The 25,762-nt window shown below is 38.9% G+C and overlaps 1 protein-coding gene across 4 annotated transcripts in view; it reads right to left on the bottom strand.

Annotated features, from left to right (window-relative positions):
* nsd3 (nuclear receptor binding SET domain protein 3) overlaps positions 1–25,762 on the bottom strand; it is a 40,331-nt gene that overhangs the window by 9,980 nt on the left and 4,589 nt on the right. Inside the window, exons 2-21 of one of the 4 annotated variants that reach the window (XM_038277224.1) lie at positions 21,565–22,409; positions 16,768–17,040; positions 16,523–16,685; positions 16,293–16,447; positions 14,388–15,008; positions 14,141–14,306; positions 13,319–13,419; positions 13,019–13,064; positions 12,806–12,936; positions 12,463–12,588; positions 12,099–12,225; positions 11,791–11,991; positions 8,844–9,023; positions 8,170–8,316; positions 5,261–5,417; positions 1,075–1,277; positions 884–996; positions 648–794; positions 447–569; positions 29–145 (exon numbers count right to left, since the gene is read on the bottom strand). In XM_038277224.1, coding sequence (XP_038133152.1) covers positions 29–145; positions 447–569; positions 648–794; positions 884–996; positions 1,075–1,277; positions 5,261–5,417; positions 8,170–8,316; positions 8,844–9,023; positions 11,791–11,991; positions 12,099–12,225; positions 12,463–12,588; positions 12,806–12,936; positions 13,019–13,064; positions 13,319–13,419; positions 14,141–14,306; positions 14,388–15,008; positions 16,293–16,447; positions 16,523–16,685; positions 16,768–17,040; positions 21,565–22,365 — 4,098 coding nt within the window. In that variant the 5' untranslated portion in view covers positions 22,366–22,409. The remainder of the gene's footprint in view (positions 1–28; positions 146–446; positions 570–647; positions 795–883; positions 997–1,074; positions 1,278–5,260; positions 5,418–8,169; positions 8,317–8,843; positions 9,024–11,790; positions 11,992–12,098; positions 12,226–12,462; positions 12,589–12,805; positions 12,937–13,018; positions 13,065–13,318; positions 13,420–14,140; positions 14,307–14,387; positions 15,009–16,292; positions 16,448–16,522; positions 16,686–16,767; positions 17,041–21,564; positions 22,410–25,762) is intronic. The other 3 variants (XM_038277226.1, XM_038277225.1, XM_038277227.1) reach the window with 3 other exon arrangements.

Raw genomic sequence — 25,762 nt, 5'->3', positions numbered from 1 at the left:
ATTTCCATAGTAACAGCAGCATCTTTACCTTGGTAAGAGTCAACATGTAGAAGTTGGTCACGTGATTCTCGTGGGCCCGTTTGATTCGCTGCTGGCACTCCTCCGAGTCTATAACCTCTCCCACGTACTCTGTTACAAAGTCACCCTGAGGGAAACATTAAGTGTCACATTTTTATTACATAAGGTGTAAACCAGACGCTCTTATATGACTAATCTGTAGCTACAAAGGCAGCGGTAATGTCAAAAACAACGCAAGTCTTTCAGTCGGACACATTTTCATAAAAATCTGCTCTGTATTATCGATTGATCAACAAGTAGTCCTCAGTAAGACATGCAAATACCCCCAAATGTCCAAGAAAATAAAGGTCAGAGCAAAGAAAAGAGGTCATTTTGGTGCTTAATACTTAAATTTTACTCAAAGTTGGGGGTCTAGGCATGAAAGTCACCTTTCGGAGCGCTTGGTTTGTTCTGAGCCCCCAGCCGCACCCCTCTGTCTTCATCACCTCGGTTTCTGCGTACAACCGCTTGGAGAAGCACTGGTTCTCACATCGGTCTCCTGCAGGACACACCTGATACAAACGAGTTGAAAGGCCTTAGGTTAGATGTATACGACTGTCATTACCAACAGCAGCTGCAGGTCTACAAACCTGTGGATGACACTCATACTGCAGCATGCGGTTGAGACACTGGGAGTCGAGGCTGCAAGGATGCTCCTCTGTTGGTTTGCAGTTGCACCGAGGGATTTCAGACAGGTCGGCCACGTGCATCTGTACCTTACCGACTGGTTTGTTGGACTGTTACATAAGAATTAGAGTAAACCAGGTAAGATGGCTTCTTTTGAGGCATTTCTCTCAATGTGGAGACACATTTAAAGGACACAGACCTTGATGAATTTGTATGGTGGGGGTTTACGGGAGTTGCGCTCCTGCTCTAGAGCTTCCCTGCTCTCCCTCTGAGCCTTGAGCTCCTGAAACCTCCGAGCTGCTTCTTCCAGAGCTGAAACAGTAACAGCATCAAGGAAAACCCCTCACCATCAAACATACAGACAGGGAAAATAAAAAGGTAAAAACTCACCTTTCTTGAAGGTTTTGTTGATATTGATCTGACCCGTGACAAAGCTCTTGTCATTTTCCACGTATGGGAACACCCGGCCCTGGTTGATCCAGTAGTAGTCGTGGGAACCGAAGAAGAAAACCGGGAAGTCGCCCACGTCGTGTCGAAGGCTCTGGATGTTTGGTGGCACAAGGCGGGGGTTGCAGATCTCAGCTGGCCACCATCTAACGATGAACGAGACGGTGGGTGTAAGGAGAGGGAAGAAGGTGACTATAGCATACAGAATCTGTAGTGTTCTATCCAACTACTTCACCTTTAAAACGTTTGAAATTGGGCCATATATCAAGGTTGATCATTTTACAATAATAATTTTTTTTTTTTTTGCTCTTCATTCACGCCATCTGTTCAAACTTAGTAGAAATGCTGAAATGAATGAGTTTAGCATTACAACCTAAAGTGTTTCTGATCCATTTTAACTTTAACCAATCTGCAGAAAGAATGGAGGAAATGTTTTAGAGATGGAGGGCCTTTCTGAGGCTTTAAATTAGCTTAAATAGATCTGATCTCCTTCAGTTTCAATTTCCAGAAAAAAAAAACAGAAAACCCAACTAAACATAACATCCTGTTTTAGGTGAGGACGTCATTCAGTTTTACATCTAAGTAAATGAAAAGTAAAAAAGACGAGATTCTGATGTTTCTGTTTTTAAGGTACTGAAAAGTTTGTCTTCAGTCCATTTAAGGTTAAAATCATTCATTCTGTGTGCCTGAAGGATTGGATAAAAAATGCAATTGTTTTTTACTTTTCTTTTTTTCAATCATATTCATTCAATCTTTAATGTGTAGAGAAAAAAAGGGGAGAAAAATCGAATTACATTTCGATTACTTTCTTTGAGAGTTTGGGTAATAATTCCTTCAGCATAAATACAGGGATCTACACAGGTCTAAAATTTTAAGGTGGTTTTCATTAGCAGTTCTCCAAGATTTCTAGAGGTCTTTCAATGTGTTTCACTAATTTTCTTTTTCCTAGTGCTTGCTCTCATCTAAAGGAACATAACCAAAACAGCATATCAATATAACAACCTGCCTTACAGTGAGTTGGCCCCACATCTGCTACTAAATCAGCTCTTAACCCAACAAGAAGCATGCAGAGCCTAATCATTGGCCTGATCGGTCCAGCCCAGTAATTACAGTGCCAGGCCTCCATCTCCATGGGTCAGCCTTATTTGTCTGTGCAGTGGTCCTCTACGCTCAGTATTCTGTAACTTTCAGATATTTTGATTAAACAAACTTAGCTCTTTATTGTGGTTCTTAAAACATCCCTAAACTATTTTTGGTTTGGGGTTGGATGCATTTAACTACAGAAAGAGGCCAAGACAGTCTGCAGCAATGCTCATGTGTAAAAGTGAAACTGACACAGAGAGCAGCACCAAAATGTTCCCCTTTACTCTTCTCCATCTCCAGGCATCAAACTGTGGTCAGTTCTGTACTGTAACACCTGACACCGTAAACAGATTTTAGGGGGGAATTCTGAATAAAATAAAATAAAGGTTGTTTTTATCAAAGTAAGCTTATTGTGCTTCCTATCAGAGAAGCTGAGTACTGTCCTTAAGACTGGCAGCATTGGGTAGAGAAACCATTTCTGCGGCCTCTGGTTTTGGCAATTAGTTTTTGTGAGCTCCGGCATTAAGCCTAAACAATTTGTGTCCAGGATGTGTAGCGTCTGAATGAATTTGGCTGCCCCTTTTCCTGACCCTATACCTGTACAATTCTGGACAGTGAAAGGAAGTCAGCTCAGGCAAGCCTCTCGAAAGGCCTAATTTGGATGATTTGAATCCAGAGGGTGATCCAGATCATCACCAATGTAATGGATTTGTTTTTGGACAGACAGATAACTCTTCTTAAAGCTACAGTGTGTAACTTTTAGCGACATCTAGCGGTCAGACTGCAGCAACATGAACATCTCCCCACCACCGCTTCTCCCCCCCAACAGTACGGCGAGCGTTACGGGACAAAATGTCTTCCACGATGTCCACATCACCTACCTTCTCAAGTGATGAGGTTTGTTTACATAGATCATTTTACAGATAGTATTTCATTAGTCTGTGTAGGGTATAGATTTCATGTAGACTTAAGATAATAAATATACCCGTTATTTTTTCTACATCGTTGTGACGTTTTGGCGATCTCGCAATCGCTAGTTTGTTGGCTCTGCGCTGCCGTAGAGCAAAGATGTCTGCCTCCATGGCTGCGAGACCCGCTCCTATGTAATTATAAATAACGAATTCTAAGGCAACGCAAATATTAAGGTTAAGAGGCTGAGCTCGTAGATGATGATAAATAACATAGTTATGTATAATATGTTACATTTCTGACTATATATCCCTGTAATTATTACACACTATAGCTTTAAAATATAACCTACTTAGCAGAGGTAACTACTATAGTGAGAAATTAGGGGAAAATAATTTTTAATGCTCATTAGAACCTCTACATGTGGCACATGTTGAAGAGCAGGTAAAAACCCATAACATTATTATCAAAGACTTGCACACTTGATGGCAGTTGGTTCAGCCCAGGGATGGTACAACCAGACATTTGTTGTTGGGGGTTTTTGCCAGGCGTTTGGGTTTTTTTAAAGACCATTTCTCTTAAAAAAAACAAAACAAAAAAAAAGCTTGAGTACTTAAAAAGCTGCTTTTGGGATTAACTCGGTTTATCCATAAACAAAGCAAAAAATTTAATTCCTTAACACCCACCTTTTTATAGCTTGTGCACAAAGGTATTGCATACCAAAATTTTCATTGTCCAGTAAAATCACATCATAACTGCCAAATGTTTGTGATATATCTCATTTGAAAGCTAAGACTTTCAAGCTTCTGGGAATACGTGTACAGACTCTGCAGGTTTTACACAACTAGAGCTGTGTGACTTTAAACATGTCCAAAAAACCCTTTATATATATATAATAAACATAAAAGAATAAAAAAATGCTTTTTATGTTATTGCTTTTGCATAATTTATAGTTGAGCTCTCCCACTTACTTGTTCTTTATGTTGTGGACAAAAACTGTAAAATTTCAGATCTCTAGTCATCAGCATTGTGAAACTATGACCTTTTTTGTATGTAAAATTTCCATTCGGCACAATTGTGCTAAATTTGGACTAAATGTTGCAAACTGGATTATTTGAATTTTATGACTAATTTGACAATAAAAAAAAATTCGATGTTTAGATATACACAAATTTCCATTCAATCAAATATTCCAAATTTCAAGCTTGAGTAACCGCTTCTCCTCTCCTCTCACTCTTTACACAGACAAATAATCCCTATTTTTTCAGCCTGCCCCTGCACTTCTGATGCATCATTGCAAAGCTTATCTATTTGGCCATCATGTCAATCAAAGGTATATTGTTCCCTGTATTGTGGAGCACCAGTTAAACAAAGAATACATGATGCATTCACATGGGGAGAGCCTTTATGGATAGTCAAATTGGAAGTTACACTCAATCTATGGAGTAAATAGGTAGGTGAATACGTCCACACAACATAGATTATCTAAAATGTGTACTTTTTTATGGCAGAAAAAAAAAACACCTTTGGTGGACTATTACGAAACTCAAGATAATTTTGGGGGAAATAAACCTGATATTACTTTTCAGTGGAGTGTTATGGATCAAATTAGCCTATTTTTGCCATTATTGCCTTTTTTTTTTTTTTCTGATCGCCAGAACAGAAAAAAAAGGTAGGACTTAAAAATCATGAACTTTAAGCTGATGACAAATTATTAGTTTTTGTAGTGTATGGGTGGCTTACATTTTGGTTTATGGTCATTGATGATCTTAGCGTGATATTTGAAGTGGAAAAAAATGTGACAGGAACAAAAAACACAGGCAATGTGTGAGTTAAGTTGGAGGAGGGGAAGCTTTTCTTTCTTTTATCTATAGAAGTGAAAGAAAAGCAGGATAAACCACAAAAAGCCTGGAGATCTATTGATGAAAACCCTTAAAAAAACTGCCTGACTATTTGAGAGAAAAAATAAAAAAATAAGAGAAGTTTGGCACATATTTTATGATGGTGTTTTTAAGAAGTGGCCTTTTTACCATTTATAAAGACAAGATATAGACAAGAACTTTAAATTCCATATAACACACTTAAAAAAAAAAAAAGCCTAACCGTCAGCAGTCTGTGATCAGCATGCTCTGCCTACCTGTAGTTTCCCAGTTTGACCCAGACAATTTGTTTGTAGTGAGGCTTCTTCCCTGCCCTGCAATCACTGCAGGACCAAGCACCTTCTGGCATCTCCATCTCCAGACACTCCGGGTGGAAGGAAGCTGGGCATGAATCGCAGCACAGCAACTTGCCTCCTACATTTGAATGGATGTAAACATGTGTTTGTGTGTATATGTAGGTGTGTGTTTGTGTGTGCATGCGAATTGGGAGAGTGGGTATGCAAAGAGAGGAGGAGTGCACGATTAGGTGGATGCACATTAAACACCTGGACAAACTCTGAATCTCATTTGCAGACAAGCCAGAAAATATCATTTCAAATCCTTATTTTCTTTAAATGTAGGCAAATATATACTTTTGAAATTAAAATTTGGTAATTATTTTTCAGTAAGCAAATCTAAACAGGATATATTAACTTGATTAAATGCTGCTGTGACTGTCATTGCATATAAATAAATTAAAGAAAATACTCAGAAACTCTTATAGGTAACAGCCTCTATTGGAGCTGTTACATGTCTTACAATCAGATTCAGAGCAATGTACCAAGACCAATCTATGAAAATTACATGCGGCAGCACCGGAAAACAAAGTCAGCCAGCAAGCTAGGAATTATTCAGGGTTATACTCCAACAAACATTATTTGCAATAAGCAGGCATGCAGTCCTGCTAAAGAAGCGAACTTGTCCCATCGCACAGCACCTCCTGCAGAGATCGGCTTGTATGGAATCCAATGTTTACAATATTCCTGTTTCTGATTTCTCTTTTATTACCAGTTTAAAAACAGTTGGAATCATCTTGTCTTAAATGCACACAAATGACTGACTGAGGTTCCATTCCATCCAAGACGAGTTGTAAAAAAAAAAAAAAACTAACACACATAGCTGCAGTGAGCATGAAAGAGGTGAAGCTGAACAAGACCCTTTCAAATAAAACAAAAGTGAAAAAATAAGCCCGGAGTGATGAAGCAGAGAAGCAGTGCACCTCCAGCAGTGATCCACATAGGGAAGAAAAAATAATCAAAAAAACAACCAGAATTAATTAACCCAGAACATCTTGCAGAGGGGAATCATAGAGAGCTACTTGAAGTTTGACGGCTGGTTGTTTCTGCAGCAGCAAAACTCCATCATATTTAGTTTTCTTTTTGCTTACTTCAAGGTGCTGTAAGCACCCAGATTCTGGAGTGGACCCCATGCAAGAACAATATCGCAAATATTAGTAAATATTATATTTTTCTTCAAGGCCAAAAGTCTTCATAACGAGAAACAATCTCGACCAGTCATTGGTCAACCACAGGACCCACATTAATTCTAACTTAAGCATACATATATCTAACTTTGAGTTCTGAATCCAAGTACTTAATTCATTTAATTTTTTTCTTATTTTCAAGTTTGAACTAAAGACTTTTAAATATTTATTAAATTAAATGAAATGTAATAGATCAATATGAAGTGGTGCATCACTATATAGTGAAATAAATTGAGACCCTGTTAAAAATCTGCATTTGACGTGCGTTACAATTCAGCCTTATTTACTCCAAAAGCCCTAAATAACAATAAATGAAGGAATTGGCCCTGAAAAGTCATCTAGTATCTGACTGAGTATTTTAATCATGTTTACAGGCTTCAGGGGTTTCCTAAAGAGCATCAGAGAACCGCAGGTAACAGGCAGCTCAGGGACAAAGTGGTAGAGAACATCCTACCATTCATGTTCCGAAAATGGAAAAATGATGGCACAGCTGCTAAGGAAGGAGACTATTAAAAAGAGAAACAGCCAAGAGGCCTGTGGTAACTCTGGAGGAGCTGCAGGGATCCACTGTATGCTCAGTGGAGCATACATATCCATGCACTCCAAAATACTGAGCTGAGAGAAAGTTTCTGAAAGATTAAACATGTGAAGGATGGTGCATGAGCCAGATGAGACTAAAACCATTTAGCATAGAAGGAAAATAGCAGTTAACATTCTCCATCCACACAAGTGACAGTGGTGGAAGTATTATACTGTGGGGATGACTTTCAAAAAGAAGAATGAGCATAAATCTCCAGATGTAGGAGGGTGGTTCTACAAATTACTGACCTACATAAGCAGAAACACTTTTTATATTATCATTAAAAACAACATATAATTTGTCAATATTGTGTTGCCTGTCACCTTTGGTGCTACCAAGACAAAATGTGGAAAGATGGAGGTGCTGGAAACACTGTGGGAAGATGGGGCCTTATGTTCAGAGTAGGTTATGATATGAGAACCAAGGGTATATCTGTTGATTATTTTCAATTAATGTTTCAATTTTTTCAATTATTCAATTAATAATCGGATAGCCAAAGGTTCCTTAAAGAAGATGTTTTATTAAAATAAACCAGGTTTAACTAAAACTTTTCCCCTTCAGAAATTCTGAATAGATGATATTGACAGAGGAAAACATTTTTTCATCTTAGATGTAAAATGCACATTAAAGGCTTTTTAATAAGCATCTTCTAGCACCAAGGCTGGGTAGATATGTATCGTTTCTGCTCCTTTAACAACAGGTCCTGTGCATTTCTCCTTTTTGCAAGGTAACCTATAACCTTATATGCTTTATTTAACTCTCAGATTCAGACAGAACTCCAGGCGCAGCTTAAGCGACTGTCCACTAAAAACCAACAGCCTGGATGATAATTCTTGCATGAGGCCCAGTGTTATCTGGAACGCGGTTCATTTGTGTCACTCTGCATTGAAATGAACTGCATGTGTAATCAAGTTAATTAACTCTTCACCTGAAGGCTTTGAAATAAAAGACGTGTGCAAAAAGGGGGAAACTGGATCGGAGCGGGAGCAGGCACGACACAGACACAGACCAGGGGAGGGGAGGGGAGGGGGGGGTCAAAGGAGAAAGAAAAACTGTTCAGTTACCTTTCCCAACATTCTTTTTGGTAGCTGACGAAGGAGAGGGAATCATAGGTAATTTCAACTCAGCACGATTTGACTCAGTCAGAAGGTAGTGGGACTTATAGGCATATGAACTTAATATGGTGTCAGTAAGGTCTTGCACTAACAGCCCTACACAAGACACACAGGAAGAGACGAGGGGTGAGCCGCAGTCAAACTCGAAAAATTAACCAAATTTCACACAGAGAGAAACACACGCACAGCCTCAAACACACGTAACAGATTCAACCAAAAGTCTGTTGCGACGTAAAATTGGCCAAACAGTGCACTCGACTCTGCGTTTAAGCGTCGGGCCTGATCTCCGGATTAGAAAACCTGTTTTCTGCCTTATCTGTGTTCGTCCAAGTAGAGTGCAGTGTAAAAAGCCTGGGGTTAATAACTTTACAATGGAAAACAAAAGCAAAATGTCACAGCAAAGTCCTAAACATGAAACATAAATTCAAACATCTACACATTAAAAGGCAATGCAAAATCTGACTTTCCCACCCAGCAGACACTCTTGCAAAAACGACTGCATTAAAAAGTTTTCTAAAATACGAAAAGAAAAAGAAAAAAAGATGAATGAGCTGACTCAGGGGTAAAGCCAGAGACTAAGCTGTGATGAAGTGAAGCTGGAGTGTTAAGTGGTGGAAGCTTACCTCTGGCACACAGAAAGCACCAGCCCACGTTGACGGGGGAGGAGAGGAGGCCGTTCTTCTTGGCGCTGCCGTGGTTGCTGCAGATCATGATGTGATGGGTGAGGATGACGCTGCCAGCAGCCAGGCAGCCGTCGCTGGGGTGATAGGCCAACGGGCAGCGGATGCAACGAATCAGACGGCCTGGGAAACGACACAACCCTTTGTAAACATAGGTCACATAAGACGCGGTAGGCCTTCTCTCACTGATCATTTAGTTTTAGATAAAAAATAGGGAGGTCATATTCATTTAGGGGCTTAAGATGAAATTAAAATGACAGAAAAAAAGCAGCCCTTTATTGTGCTTCGGATGATTTTTCAACTCAGACATTACTCACAGCACATTAACCCCAGTTACTTTGAGAAAAAAAAAAAAAAAAGGGAAAGTATGTTTATATTGCACTCATTGGTAGCGATGGAGCATTCAGGTAGTGATGTATTTTTCTGCTCGTAAACTATTTAGACCTCCCACTTATTTCCCTTTTTGCCAAGGCATTAACCACAGCTGAGTTATGTTTTCCCAGGATGAGATCACCAATTTTCACTTAAATTAAAACCTCCTTTTTGATATGTGCTCTTTCCCAGGGTGGCATAAGGAAGTGGGGAGGTCACATAAGAACCAGAGAAATTAAAAAATAAATAAGTTGTTTGCCAGTTGGATCTTATAGAGGTTTTCTATTATCTTGAGAAACTGCAGCCTTCTGCTTGCTGTCGGGTAAAGGGAAGTTATTTTGTGGGTGTCGAGCCGGACGGCAATGCATTTTAATCCTAAACAAGAATGTCCCTGCAACTTGATTGGTTGGTGGATATGGCAGAAAGTGGCCGTTTCTTCTTCCATCTATCCTGGAAATGAAAAACACTCATAATGCTATAAATACAATGCTATCTGTTGTAGTTAACAGTGAGCATACAGGGCTATGCTACATATTCCTCCTTTGTTAAATGAGTTCTGAACGGTGGATACTAAATATGATGATGACAATATCTTTTAAAATTAACCCACTTTAATCAACGCTTTTCTATCATTAAATGTTCTTCAGTTATGTATAATACTAATGGTTAATCAGTTTTTGGATGTAATGTTAAAGTTAACTTTTAAAAGAGGTAAAAGAACATCAAATGCATTTATTACTTTTGTTCTTGATAAATATTGAGAAACTAGAGTTGCTGAAATTTACATTTAAATCAGGCAATTTGAAATCAAACTCAAAGAATTTTCTAATTGCACATTTTAAATTGAATTATTAAGAAGAATTGTAAGTTGCATTAAATTCTACTTGTATTTATTAAATACTATGAAAATTCAAAGAACAAAATTCCTTTGATTATGAATACCTTTACTAATCACATATTTAAAAAGGTTATTCCTTAACGCATTTCCATCTTCATTTCCAACTCTTTCATTGGTTAGACTGCCAAAACATGATGACCAATGAGGGAGCTGGTTGCATCTGAGCAGCAACAGTGATTTCATTTTACTCTCAGACCAGAAGGATCACAGAAAAGGTAAATGGTAAAGCAAAAACAAAGTTTCAATTGCAAAAAGGATTTTAAAATACAAGATGAAAAAGAAAATTGAAAAAGGAATAACCTTTTTAAATGTTTGATTAGTAAAGGTATTTATAATCAGATTTAGGAATTTTGGTTTTTAAAACTCCATTTAGAAACAGGATTTGAAAATACATTTTCAAATTCCAGTATTTAATAATGGATTAATGAATAAAATAAAATTCACACAAGACATGTGGGAATGACGACAGTCAGAAGGGCCTTGCTGGGGCACTACAAACATGTCTGCGCTGGAGTACTCACCTGTTGATAGCGCAATTGACTCAGTTTTAGCCAAAATAGTGACAATTTCTGGTTTAAAAAAAAAAGCAAAGAGAAGCACTTTGTGCATTTGTAGATAGGAAAGATGTCTGCTTTTCTTCAGACGGGTTTAGAAAAAAGTTTGATTTATCAGCTTACTCCACTTGTTGTGAAAACGCTCAGGAAGCTGCAGACGAATCCTATTGTGATGCTATGATTGGCTGAAAACGTATCAAGGCAGGCGGGTGCTAGCCAGCACGTCACCCAATCAGCTCGAAGGATTGTACTAAACGTTCCTCCTTTCAAGTCAGACTGAACAGCAGCCATCTCATCTGGCTACCGGCATTTAAACATTTAATTCACAAACAGCAGAAATTAGCACATTTAGAAATGCAGCTCTGTTTCATTTTAATACTAATAGGAAAGTTAGTAATCCTTGATTATTTCGATTAAGAAAAATTATTAATTATCATTTCAATCTTTTTTAGAAGATAATTATGACTAAATAAAAAGATGATTTAAACCACCAAACTATGGAGGTAATGACACTGCTACTACCATGTTTCTAATATATTTTGATATATATGATAATCTATCAGTCCCTTTTTTTTTATAAAGATCCTTGTAAACGAGAGTAATATAAACTCATTTAGTTTCTTTACTATATGCAGAGAAAAAAATGGGGTCATTGTGTCCCTTTGAATGACACAGGCCATCTCTTCCCTTTTCCACATGGTTTATTTGAGGCAGGATGACTCATCATCAATTTCCAGGAACGTTGCATTAGTTGTATTTGTCCCCAGTGGTCCTCCAGGTACATCTTATTTCAACCAAACAGAGAACTGGATGTTCTGTATCACAAAATACTCACGACAAAACAATTAGGGAACCATGGAGTCATTTATCAATGTGTATCTGCTCCAAAAATTACTTCAGACACACACTGTATCTTGTTTTATGATATGGCACCGTATTTATAATGTCAAACCAACTCAACACTGAGTTGGTTTCCTAGAGATGAATGTAGGAGAGGTTCAGATTTCACCTTGAAAAGCTGGGTTACAGTCCGCTGATTTAAAAACGGTCAAATAAACTGCTCTACCTTTACTGGCTCTCTGGACGTCCCGCTCCAGGCAGCAGGTTGAGCAGCTGTGCTGAGGGCAGCAGAAGCCTCCACCAGAACCGCTGGTGGTGCCTGGCAATTTACGCACACAATCCTCGTGGTAGAAGCATCCGCATCCAGACACGGAGCAGCGAGTCACCTCTGGGTCCACTGATTTACAGCTAAAACAAGGATGATTGCCTATAAGATAAAAAAAAAAAAAAAAAAAAGGGAAACAAAAAGTGTTACAACAAGAGAGAAATACTCAACTCTGGATACGTAAGAGGAGGCCGTCTCTTTGCTCTCACCATTTCTACATTCACTGCAGGTGAATCGGCCCTCTGGAGGCGACGACAGGCCCAGACACTCCAGGTGGAACTGTCTGTTGCAGTCACCCTCACACACCACTAAGCCCTCCCCATACACCTCGCAGATCTAGACAACACAGACATTTGTTAGATCATCAAATGACTCAACGTGTGCAGCCATGCTAAAGTATTCACATTTTACAGAGCGACACAACGTAGAGCAATAATGTGAACAGTGAAGGTGGATTAAACTGAACTCAGCTAAAATCCCAGTAAATTACATGAAAGCTTTTTAAGGTTGAAGAAACAGGTTATAGCTTTAGCTGGACGCTGTATGAAGTAATCCAACAGAGATCAATTATACCTGGCAAACCGTGTCTCTTTGTCCCGCACCACTGTCTTGTCGAGACAAACCGGAGTCCACAGACTGAGTGTCTGAAGCATCAGCATCTGCTGCAGCTGGACTGTCGAGGCTCTTCCCAAATAATCCCTGGAATTATTCACAAAGCATCAGAAGATAAGATTCACTAAATAGAAACAAAATAAATCATTCAACTCTAATATAAGGATGAGAGTGAAGTGGTGTTTCTTTTTCTTTTATGTTTTAAGCTAAGAAAAAAAAAAACTGTCTGAGGGATTTATTTTGTTATGTCACTTTGCTTTTCAGCTGTGTTCCTGTTTGTCTGCGAGTGTCCTTTGAAGCCCACCTGTGGGTCGTTGAGACCCCTGGAGTCGGAATCAGAGGTATCTCTGTACTGAGATGAAGCCATTTCAACGTCTGTTGAGGCTCTGCTTCGCTTCTTTAGGGGTTTGCAGGCATCAGAGATCTCACTGGCTCCTTCAGAGGGGTTGGAGGGATTTCAGATGTATAAAAAGGAGTTTGTTGTTAGGAATTTTTCTTTAAAGTGTATTTTTCATACCTTTCTGTGAGCCCGTCTTTAGCGTAGTTTCCGGAGCCATCTCAGCCTGAGGAAGAAGAGTTTTCATAGTAAAATTCAGAGCTCTTACATATATTTAAAGTTTTCTCTATGTAAAAAAAATGCATCTGCAGCCATTTAAAATGAAATGTTCACTGTGGGATCATCGGCTCATGTCTTGTTTTTTTTCTAGCATGGTGTGCTGAACTGAATAAGAGAGAAGCAAAATCTTCAACGTCTTCCCTGTTTGCTGGCTGCTTTTTTAAATGTCTGAACAGCAGGTTAATAGAGGTAGACTCATACCTGCTCTTTTTTGGTTTTCTTCTTGGGGACAGGTTCGGCGCCTCTCTCTGACTCAGACCTGCTACGGACTGACCGCCGCTGAGGCTTCCTCTCCTGAGAGCCTGAGAGCAAACATAAATATTTAACATGCCTCATTGTTAGTATTTTTATTTTCAAATGTGGTCTAATATTAGACCTGTAAATATGTCGCACAGAAAAAACAAAAGAAAAGTCCAATTTATTTTGGCAATCTGGGCTAAAATGAGCAAAAAGCCCTCAAAATAAACCTCATGGCAGCATTATAGTCTGAAAAATCGTTCCAAAGAGTTTTATTTGCTCCTATTTCTACTGACGGCTCCACTCCAGGTTTTCCTTTGTTTCCATGACGTTGGCTTGATCTTCTAAAGCTCACATGATGTGTGAAGAGCTGGAGGCAGCTTTGGGAGGGCCTTTTTTTTTTTTTGCAGGTTTTGCTGAAAGAGATTTTTATGACACCAAAATGCCATTTCACGCTGCAGATCTCTTAAAGACAGATTTTTTCCCCTTCTGTGCTATTCTACATACAGTGCATGGGGACAAAATTAACTTTAGCCTTCCAGCAACATAGTCACTGTTGGCTAAGAAAAACGGGTCGCTCTGTCACATCATGCTTATACCTAAGGCATAGAGAAGGTCTTGACTTGGTATTGAAAATTACCTCAAAAGTCAGATCTTCTGATTCTTACAAGAGATTGAAGGTTTTTTTTTTGTGTAGGCTGCTTTAATAAAAGAGGAATTTGTTTTAAGGGTACTTCTTCCTATATTTAGCCCAACATCCTGCATGGATGCGCTTTGTTTACTCACCTTGAGGACTGCTGCTGGGTGATCCGGGTGAAGAGGGTTGTTGATTTGCTGATTCGCTCCTCCTGCTTGCAGGGGAGCCTCTCCTCTCATCGCTCTCTTCCTCACCTTCGTCCCCCTCTTCCTCATCCTCCTCCGGACTGGGTTCACGTTTGACTCTGCTGTCCTGCTGAAAGCAACATTCAGATCAGAACTTACAGTATATTTGCACCATTTCTCCGTCCGTCTGTTAACACCCAGTTAGACCCACATCAGGTGAGCAGTATCCCAGGTCAGGCTGCCTGGTATCTTTCTCCACTTTCTCCTTCTTCTCTTCCTCTTTCTTTGGGGGTGGTGTGATGTTTTTCTGCAAGAGGGGCCAATCACACTTGGTGATCTCCACATTCAGCCTCTTCATGGTGATTGAGAGAGGCAGCAGCTTCCTCGCAGCTGCCGTTTTCCATGGCCTGACCGGCGGCGGTGGAGAGTCCTGTTTTGCGTCAGAGCCGGTGTTTGGCTTCGGAGAACCCCTCTTCTGTTGTTCTCCCCTGTGGTTCTTCTCTTCCACTACGGGCTGTGAGTTTGTGCTGTCCTCTGTGTTGGAAATGCTGCACTGCCTCCGTGGCAGCTGCCTCCGTGGTTGCTGCTCTCTGCTGGGTGATTTTACGCTCACCTCCTCTTTTTTACTGACCGAGCCGCTGGAGCGCCGGCTCCGTTTCTCAGCCTTGATGCTGGGCTTCTTGGTAGGCGGGGCCTCTTCTGGGACCGGATCGACGTAGATGAAGGTGTAGTTGTCGATCCGCTCCTGCCGTGTCATGAGGAAAGCATCCTCAGCGTGTCCGACACCTACTTCCCACTGAGTACGCTCCCTCTGAGGGATGGGCTTCAGAAGCTAGAAACAGGATAAAATGGAGCATTTATTTATTAATAATAATTTATCAGGAATTTATAAAAGTATAAAATTTAAATACTACAGTGCATCTCTGCAGGAAAATAAAACAATGAAGCTGAATTATAAGGAAGCACTTTAAGACTAATAAGGTGATTAGCAAAGAGCTATTAACTCAACCTTGGCAAACAGTCTGTGAACGACTCCCCACAAAGATGTAAAACTGAATCATTGAGCTGAAAACAAGTGAAGCAGCAGCAGAAGTTCAAAGCCAAGCATTGATCAAAGACTGCTTTAAGACGTTAGAAAAGTCAAACTATACAGCAATCACAGCTTCTACAACAGTCAAACAGAGGAAACTAGGCCAAACCTCCTGTCAAGATCTAGCATTGTAAATCACATTTGAGTAATATTTCTAATTGTTTATTTAGCACAAGTGGAAAAAAGAAAAATATGTAGCAGGTAGTCTTTTCAGACATGAGGCTCCTGAACCAACATGGTAAATTACTACATCTTCATCATAAAAGTACATGTTAAAAAAAAACAGTGTTTGGAAGTTTACACTTAATTTTTGTCCCACCCCTTTTCTGGTTTAACATCAGTCATGATATAATGATTTCCTTCAGTATAATAGCAAGCATAAAAATATTGTCTTGATACTAAACAACACAGTAAACTAGGATTGGATAATTAATTTTATTTGTAATATAATCACAATTTAACAAAATCTTATTTTCAAATCGCAGAGCCACTCAATTTTAGTCGAATTACAGTTAGCAAGAGTAAGACACTATATTTCTCCCTCCAGCCCTTTGGGTGGCAGTAAAACGCATAAAGTGGGTTTACAGCCACAGAGAAAGGTAGAGAGTGTTGCAGCTAGCACACTGATCAAAGCATGCTAGTAGAAGTAAGCATTTATTTCACTCAAAGGTTAAAGTTAAGTCCTGCAGCAATGGACTCTGGAAAAAAGCTTTCAAAAACTGAAAGCCATAGGTGAAACATTGGAGCCAGTGCAAAAAAAAACTGAAATAAAATCGCAGTTTTTGTTGAAATTAATCTCAATTTTAATGTCTGGCAAAATCGTCGAGCCCTACTGGAAACATTGATATCATAGCGATTATCTTTAATTTAGGTTCAGATTTTTACAAAGTCCTCCTTTAAATGATTTCAAGGATGTAAAGACTTTGCAAACCTGTGATTTTAAAGGTATCCATCCGGGCTTGAATGCCTCCCCTTCATGTTAATATACTGATGAAATAATAACATAATCCTTCTAAAAAGACATACTTTTTGCCTCTCCACAGGGTTTGTGGCTTTGCGCAGCGTCTCGGCCTGAAGCTCATCAAACTGCTGCTTCCCTTGGTATGTGACTATCCTCTTCTCATGGATCCAGGCTCGCTCTGCAACGCTGCCGAAGAATTGGACATGATATTCCCTATGTCCTGTTGACAAGAGGAGTTACAAGCTTAAGCATTGAAAACACAGATGGAGACGATTGTGCAGTCAATAGTTCCTACCTCTGGTGTTAATGCGAGTGTGGACCTTCATCTGTGGGTCTGAGGATACCATGCAGGGCCACCAGGGATAGGTGCCCACCTTGGACCACACCAGATCTCCAATCACAAACTCCTTACAGAACCCCGTCTCCTGGATCACTGATGGATGATGGACTTTAGGAACCTAAAGGCGTAGATGAACTAGTTACTGGTCTGGTCTGACCAAACATATGGCGATTGGAAATTAAAGCCCAGCTCTCTCATACCTTTGGTGTTTTCGGTTCAGTTTTAATAACGGTCCTCTGAGGCATCTCCATATGGACCGGCGGCGGTGTCGGCAGCGGCTCACTCTGAGGCTGCAGTTCTCTTGGCTGCGGCTGGATGTGGGTCTCCTCCATCTGAGCCGTGGTACCGGCTTGCTCTAGGCTCTCCTGAATAGTTTGCTGATGCTGAATCTGCAGCCTTGCGCTCTTTTTCCTCTTCTCCTTCTTCCTCTCGTGTCTGCGTTGAATCTGATTGGCCTCGGTCTTCTGAGACTCCTGAAGATGAGACGGAAAGTAATGATGACAACATATGTGTTTTTCTTTAATATCATTATATCTGAAAAAAATAAATACCACCAAAAAAACAGCATCACCATCGAAAGAAAAAAACAGACTGAATATATTGGAAAGAGCTTTGGGGTTCTGAGCAAGAGCATGCACAATGTTTTTAGACGCATTTTGGTAAATCTATAAAAAAGGGTAAAGATTTATAAGTGTTGTAAGTGTCCATACCCATAGATCAATATCCGCTTGAAGAATCGTCACAACTGTTTGAGTTGCACTGAACTCTAGCAGGTTGTCAACAAGGTCCTCTCTACATCTGACTGTTATCCAACTCTTTCCGCAAACCAGCTACTTTACAAGAATCTCACAACTCATTGCGGTCAGTGATAAGCAGCGCCTGATTTTCTCAAGACATGACACTTTAATTTAAGGATGAAAACTTGTTTTGCAATCAGAAAATACCACCCCATAGACCCCGTTTAAATGCAAAAAAAGGCTGAGTGACACTTAAACTAGGAGCCATGTCCTTCTAGCCTCAATACCACAGATGCACAAGCCGTAGTCGAGCTTCTAGACAGATTTAACTCTAAAACATGATTCCTCGGGTTCCTGATCCGCCATTAGTCAGTGTCATTAGATTCAGGTAGGGTCCAGGTGGTTCCAGATTTATTAGATTTTCAAACAATGAAGATCTCAGTGCTTTACAGGACCACCAGTTCAGCCACAATCATTTAGTACCATTTCTCAGATTTGTATGTTTACATCATCCATCCACTCTGGACAACAAACTTCACATTCCTTCAAGTGTGTTAGAGCAATGATGAATTATTTTATAGAAGAGCTTTTTTCATTTCTGATATTAAACAGCAGCTATTTTGATTACGTTTTTTCCCCCCCCTGATACTGCTACTGCTTTCTTAACATAAAAAAATCTGTATACTCTACTGAAAAGATAGAAAATAAGCTCAGCATCTGAGAATGGCGGCAGGTCGTATAAATCCTCTGTTCAGTTATCATGCTCATATGGATTAGTTCTACTGGTTGTAGAAAGTTTTTCAAGATAGAGAATCTTTGCAACTGCTCTTACCTTGTCTTTTCCTTACTACGCATTAAACACCCCAAAAATGTTAAAAAAAAAGAAAAAAAAGGGGGGAACGGTGACTTTAGCTCACCATGCACTGCAATAATCATATGTGCTTTTCAAGCCCCATTTTAATGACATTTTATTGTCTCTTAGTAAATCAATAAGGTGTTTCTTCTTTGTTTTGTTTGTTTTTTGTTCGTCACCACTTTAAACATCATCACTGTTTTGACACCATAACCTTTTCCCCCCTTTAGATCAGATTTGCTAATAGCTGGAGCTGCATAACCCTGCCTGTCTCTACCCGATCCGTCCCGGAAGCACGATCCGTTCTGCGCATGAGCTATCAGCTCATTTGTGCGCATCCAGATATACATCCGGGTCGTCCTCTATTTTATTTAGTTAAAAATACCTAAATGATGTTTTCCCTCCCCAAAAATAGTAAACGTACTAAAATATAATGTGTTAAAGGTTAATAATGTATTTCCTGAGAAAATGAATGCCTTAAAATCCTTTCTGCTTTATCACTTGCCTCTGCACCGGAAATGGGATCCTACGCTACTTTCAGTGGCTATCTTTTTTAGCTTTGGATTTAACCATAAATCTAGTCTTTTTGAGTTTTATGTTTACGTTTCGTTTTAGCCTTATTATATATAGTGCATAATCTAAAGAAAGAAACAACTAAAATGCAGATAAACATGGTTTAATCATATTTTGCCAGACTGCTCTGAGCATGTCTGATGATGACTTCAGAGAAGCACTTTAATGAAAAAAAAAATGTTAAAAGCATAAAAATTGTCTCACAAAATTCATAAAACATTTTTTTAAAGATGTGTATTAGCATTCTTTGGTGAGTTAAGGATAGAAATAAGTAGTTTTAGTACCATAATTACAGTATTTATGGACACCCGGATGTACATCTATTCTCGCATGCGCAGAATGAATCGTGCTTCCGGGACGGATTGGGTAGTGACACTGCCTGAAAGCTGAATTCTCATAGTATTTGTGAGTTACAAGCACACGAGAATCCATCTTCTCCTGTACTCGTTTTAATCATTTCAAAAAGGCCATAGAAGGGTCAGCCAATAATGCTGCAGTATTACAGTTTAAGACGGGACATAAAGCTGTGAAAAAAGCAAGAGATGCCGAGCCTTCAACCAATTTAAAACAAACATGGCAGCTCAGGAGGACATATGTGTAGCTGCTGCTGTGAAAAATTGCAAATGGCCCGTTATGTAGCGCCTTTTCAATTTAGGAAACTCCAAAGAACTTTACACTTCATTCAGTAATTCACCCATTCAAAGTGAATAATGTTCCATTATTGTTTTAATCAAATAGTACATTTTGTAAATGAATATTTTAAAAAAAAGTAATCCAGAAAAGGAACAGCTGAATCAAAAATGTGTTTATTTTTTGTTTTTTTTTTTACGATTTTATATTTGAAAAAATGCTTTCTCCTAATTTCTCATTTTCAGGTTGTGTTTTAGGAATTGCATTCTCTTCAAATTACATTTTAAAGATCCCAGTCTCTTCCTGTTCTGTGGGGGGCTTTCCTCTGGAGTGAAGACTGTCTGCATGCATGAACATTTTCATTGGTCCAGAGCAGGCATTCTATTGAGGCTTCAAATATATGCATCTATATCTGGTTGCTTTTTTATTTATATTTCCATTAACAAAATGAGTTCTTTGCTTTCAACAAAATATCACTCCATAAGATGATAGCTTGTAACCAAAAACGGACAGAAGAAAGGCTGCCATACACAGGTGACCATCTACGGAGGACACTCTTACAGACAGAGCTTATGTTAACCCTCAGGCTGCAGGATGAATTCTTACATCCTTCACCTTTGTCACCGTGGTTTCTCATGCCGTCTTCTGCTATTTCCTTTGTTACTGTGATTGGCTCAACCCAAACTTTGGTAGGTGAGCACCAGGTGTCGCTTTGCCTAATCAGCTCCAAAAGTTCTGCATAACAGATTTGTGTGTAATGATGCATAACGACATGTAGAACTACACCTGAATGCTACACATGATCAACCTTAGGTTAGAAGCTGCATATCATTAGCAAAACAAAATGTCCAAACTACAGTCCACCGGTTTCACCGTCTCAGAAACTAAACTCTACATCAGGTGTGAGTCACAGGATGAGCTAAAGGCCATTTAACTGACACCATGTAGGGTGACAGTGAAATTTTAATAAGGCATTAAAGTAGCCTTTATTATATTGTCAGCCAATGCCCTACCAATAGGGCAATAAAAATGTAATAAGATATGCTTTGCATGTATTGCCTAATCTGTGATAATAACCTTTGATAGGTTAGAAAATAGGTAACAAAGAGACCTTAGTCATGCAAAATCTTTTAAAAAGAATTTTTTTTTATAAAACGAAACCAGGTGAATCTAGAACTTTTCCACTTTATGAGTTCTGGATAGAGCACATTGAAAGACGATTTTTTATTATTTTTTTTTACCTTAAATGCAAAAGGTCAACATATTTCTTTTTATTATTTTGTATAATTACTTCTCCAAGTGGTTTGCTCTATGTGCTGAGGTTCTGTTTGTCTCTATACTGCAGTTAACGATTACTAAACCAGTTGATGATTATTCCATAATCGACTAATCAGATCAACTGTTTCAGCCTCAATATATCAATACCACCATTAGCCCCAGCTAGCAATTCAAGGCTAACGTCACGTTAATGATCATAAACAACGTAAGTACATAAATCAGGGACGAAGTATCCCCATATTACAGTATACATGTGTCAGTATACATAAGCATAGAGTTAATACGTTTACATAAATGTTGGTGACTGAAAAGTGTGATTTTCTCTCTTCAAGTCACAGAATAAAGCAAAGAGAAGTAGACCTGCGTGCAAACACCATCAAACACAGCCGACTCTACCATCCAGCTATGAAAATAAAAGCAGATTGAGGCCAGTCCTACCACCAGTGGAACCTAAACTGTCATTCATCTAGAGTGCAGAATAGAGGGAAATGCACTTTCTAAACAATGTGTGATTGAATAATTCTGTGCACTTTGCAGTTTCTGATTCATTTTTTTAACAGATGCAACTGCTGAGAATACAGCATTTATTTTTGTTTGTTAACTGGTTTGGCTAGTGTCATTGTTATGTGTGTAAAGCATAGCCAAGGAAGGAACACTTAAGTTAATTTTGTTATTTTTTTTTATCATGCTTGCTTAATATTATGCAAAGCATACAACCTCAAAATGTAGTTCTCATTGTTTATTGTATATATTTAGGGTATTTTATTTATTAATAAAAATATTTCTGTTAAATTTTAGGGTCTTTGTTTTTATTCCCCTGGTAACAAAAATGTTATTGTAAAAAAATATTGTGACAACCCTAATTAAAAAAAAAAAAAAAATATATATATATATATATATATATATATATATAAATTATGTTTTACCTGCAGCTCCTGCAGCAGATCCCCACACAGCGCAGACTCAAACAACTCTTTTCCATTCTGATAAGTCTTAATGATCTTCAGCTTGATCTCTGGAGAGCTGGTTTTCTTCAGGACCCCACCTGGGGTGTTGGATGGAGCAAGCGCTGGCTGAGATGGAGTACTGTCCACTAGGGAGGGCGGAGGACTGGAGGAAGGCAGGTGTAGCAACTGAGAGGGTGGTAGGTTGTGGCTAATGATGTGAGGCGTCTGGGACAGTTGGTGCTGGGCAGGCAGCGGTGGTGGGGGAGGAGTATGTCGGTGTGAGTGGGTCTGTATGTGAGGTGGGTTCGAGTGGAAGGGATGTGCGTGGTGGTGGTGGGGGGGATGGTGGTGGAGGTGTGGATGATGTATGGGCAGTGGGGGAGACACAGGAGACAGAGGTCTGTCATTGAGACCAGGTCCTCTCAGGACGGTTCCTTCCACCGGCAGGAGGCCGTGTTCCCCGTAGCTCCGTATCGCTCCGTAGCCATTAGCCGAGCCATTGGGGAACTGTGAGTACATGGAGAACTTAGGCTGGGGCTCGTAAATGCCCAGACCAGGGGGGAAGCCATTCGGGACCTGTGGCATGTCCTCCGAGGCTGATGGCGGATAGGAAAACTCTGCATCCAGGGCAGCATCGTAAGAGGGACCGCTATCTTCACCCGGGTCACTGCCGGTGTCGCAGGAGCCGTCCTGTCTGATGTTAGCTGAGTCAATGAGCTGAGGGGGTTGCTGAATTGTATTTCCCATGATCCCTTGCATGAAAGAGAAGGAGAAATCCATTGTTGGGCTCCTGCATCCTTAACTGTCTTTTTCTTTGACTGGACCTGTGAACAAAGATACAAAAAACATTAAGACTTTGATCTCTTAAAACAGTTTGTTTTTTTAATTATCTCAAATTGTATTACATGCATCCTCACAAGAGCATCTTAACATTGCTATTATCAGCACCCATTCACGTTCTGAGAGATCCAGCTTCTCTATTCTTATACCATTTTAACATTAATCTACACATTATACACAAAAAAAAACCCTAAACATTTTGACGCACATTGGGGTCATATGATGCAATTAAAAGAAGAATCTAATTTATTTCCATTGTGTAACAGAAACCAGCTACTGTGTGTCTGATCAACTAAAACTCAAAGGCCAATAATCCTTTAATGATGGAGCAGGAGGAAAATATGCTGTAGGTTCTCAGACAGAGGAATCCCTTCTGAGGACATTGTATTTCCAACATCCTTTTTAAGCTTTTAAGTTATGGTCCTGATCTTTAAAAGCTGTGAACATCAGGACCTTTGGAACAGTGAATCAGTGTTTCTAGACACTTGTTCTAACTGCTTAATGCAGCAAGCAGCGTATTTTGTCCAAGTTTTAGCTCAGGTTTCCAAAATGATCAGAAAGGCTAGAGAGATAATCCTTGATGCACAGATGGAAAAAAACTAATTCTTATTTTTTTGCTGGATTAAAAAAAAAAAAAAAAACTTCTCTACCAAGAAACTTTCAACCCACATTTCCTTTAATCCTGGATATCTGTTGCATTTAGGGCTAAGTTTTAGATTTACAATAGTCTTTGAAATATGGGTCCAAAATCCCTACAGCAAAATAATTTTTGGAAACATATTTGCTAAAGTGTCATGCAGGGAAATTAAAATATTTGACCCGGTGGGTAAATTCTCACCACCTTTGGTGGAGTTTCAGGTTGTTGTACTGATGAAAGAATATAAGGAAAGAAGTGAGCAAGTATTGGTTTTTACATGTCCTTAGAAATAAATTAAACTGGCTAAATGTGAAATCAGTATTGGTTTGTAATAACTTTATAATGCATCTCTACTTATTTGTTGTGCCACTTATATTTTAAAGCTAATTTGTTGTGCTTGAAAAGTATTCAAGTATTTGTGATCCTTTTGTTACCCAAAAAGTCAGAAATAATAAGTTAGAAATTGGATAAATCAACAAGAACATCTATCTACATCAGTGATGTTAATTGATAGATGATATCGCTCCACACCCCCCAACACTTATAAAAAGATTTCCTTTTCTAACATTGCCCAAGTATTAATTTAACTTTTAGCCATTTACCAATAGATAGTTCTGGAAGTAAGCGAGTTAAAAATTCCCAATGTTGATAGGATAGGAGCAGATCAAGTTAGATAGTAACAGCATTACTTGTAACTTTACTAAGGCAATTGTTATTTTATTTTTTTTTATGTACAATAGTTTTTTTCAAAAGCTTAACTCCATTAAATACACATTTAAGTATATGTACTTTAAAAAAATATGAAGTGAAAATGGCTGTCAGGGTCTCTTCTACATATAATTACTACCATGTCAAAATAAAATGTCACACCTTCAGAATAAATCATATGAGATATAGAGTAGTTAATGAAAATGTAAGGCTGCAACTAAACATTATTTGCAAATTGATTAATTTTTCCATAACTTTTTTGATTAACCGATTAATAATCAGATAGCCAAAGATTTTTTAAAGAAGACTTTTTACAAATTCAAACAAGGTGAAGATAAAACTTTTTCACTTAAGGAGCTCTGGATAAACCATGTTGATGGAAGAAAAGATTTGTTTGATCTTAAATGCAAAATGTTCCTATTTTTTTTTTTTTTTTTACAGTTTTGGTATAATTGCTGCTGTAAGAGGGTCACCCTGTCAGCTAAATCCATGTTTTACAGTTTCTATTCTCCAGTTAATGATTAATCGATTACTAAATTAGTTTGCAATTATTTCAATAATCGATTAATCCGATTAATTGTTTCAGCCCTATACAAATGTATACCTTGTAATTCCAAACTTTAACCATATTCAGAGTTTGAAGTTAAGTATAAAATTATGAAACATTTCAATTTATTTTGAAAAACCAACTTCATTAGTTCCTTTCTGTCTGGCTCTGAAACTGAATAGAGTTCAGCGCTCTGGTTTCAGGAAAATCTAGAGACAACAGTGTAACGCCTGTCAACTTATCGAAATTTTCGCTGTATTTAGAGCCTTTCAGACTCCTTAAGACTTTGGGTTTTCTGGCTAATTCCAAATTGGACAAACTGCAGCTCATGCCTCCTGTTTCTTCATCTTTCATGAAATCAATAATAAATTTTCACTAAATTTTAGTCACATTAAATTAAAAAACGAGAAAGACTATAAATATCTCCCTGCAGCCCTTTAGGTGGCGTTAGTAAACTGAAAGTGGGTTTGCCGACACACAGAGGAAGAGAGTTTGCTGATCTTTGCATGATAGTAGAAATAAGAACCAGATGTTACAGTGAAGTCCTGCAACAATGGATGGACTCTGAAAAAGCAAGCTTTCAAAAACTGAAATATCTGCATGTCTGTGGTTAGTGCAACAGAAAATCATAATAAAACTGCAAACACAAAAGTGGTTGAAAATAATCGCAATTTAGATTTTTAGCAAAATTGTTCAACCTTCAGTAATAGTAAGAACAGCATCATGGATAGAACCTTGGGACTGCTTTGCTGAATACAGGCAGCTTTAAGGCCAATTTATGCTTCTGACGCATAGCCTCTACAACCGTCAAATCTGTCGTCATCGCGCACTTTAAAAAAAAATCCTGACCATGCGTCAGACGGTTGCAAACACATGCAGACCTCAAGAGGAAGTGCGCAGACAAAAAGCAGCTGTGATCGGTCCTTGGTATGCCTTTCTGGGTGACTGTCTAAAAAACTGAGGAACAACTACGTTGGACAACTACGACGAAAGATTAATCAGTCTTTTTGCCAACTCCATTAACAGAACCTGGTCCTCTTGGATGACTAGCAACTCTAAATCCATCTCCGTGATATCTTGCAGATGAGCCATTGTTGTTTTGGAAAATAAACACTCCCACCAGCACCTCCAAAGTTCTTGAACAGGCTCCCCTTTGCGCTTTGTCGGGAAACTGCTGTGCGTCCCTAGAAATTCCAGACCGACAGACCCAAGCGACATTTGATGTGTGCGTTTGCAGAAGTATAATCTGCCCTTTAGTCCTTCTGGACTGCATTACAGGACACAAAAATACATGGATGATGCTGAAGCTCTCCGTCTTAAAGCCAAAACAATCATTGAGGATTTTTTTCCGGCCACATTTCTTCCTTGAAGATGATGGGTCCCCACTATCCTTCCAGTTTTTAATAATGCGTTGGACAGTTCTTAACCCAATTTTAGTAGTTTCT

The sequence above is a fragment of the Cyprinodon tularosa genome, unplaced genomic scaffold (assembly GCF_016077235.1).
Source record: "Cyprinodon tularosa strain WSP-4 unplaced genomic scaffold, ASM1607723v1 ctg130, whole genome shotgun sequence".
Taxonomy (NCBI): domain Eukaryota; kingdom Metazoa; phylum Chordata; class Actinopteri; order Cyprinodontiformes; family Cyprinodontidae; genus Cyprinodon; species Cyprinodon tularosa.
This window is presented reverse-complemented; position numbering and strand designations above follow the sequence as displayed.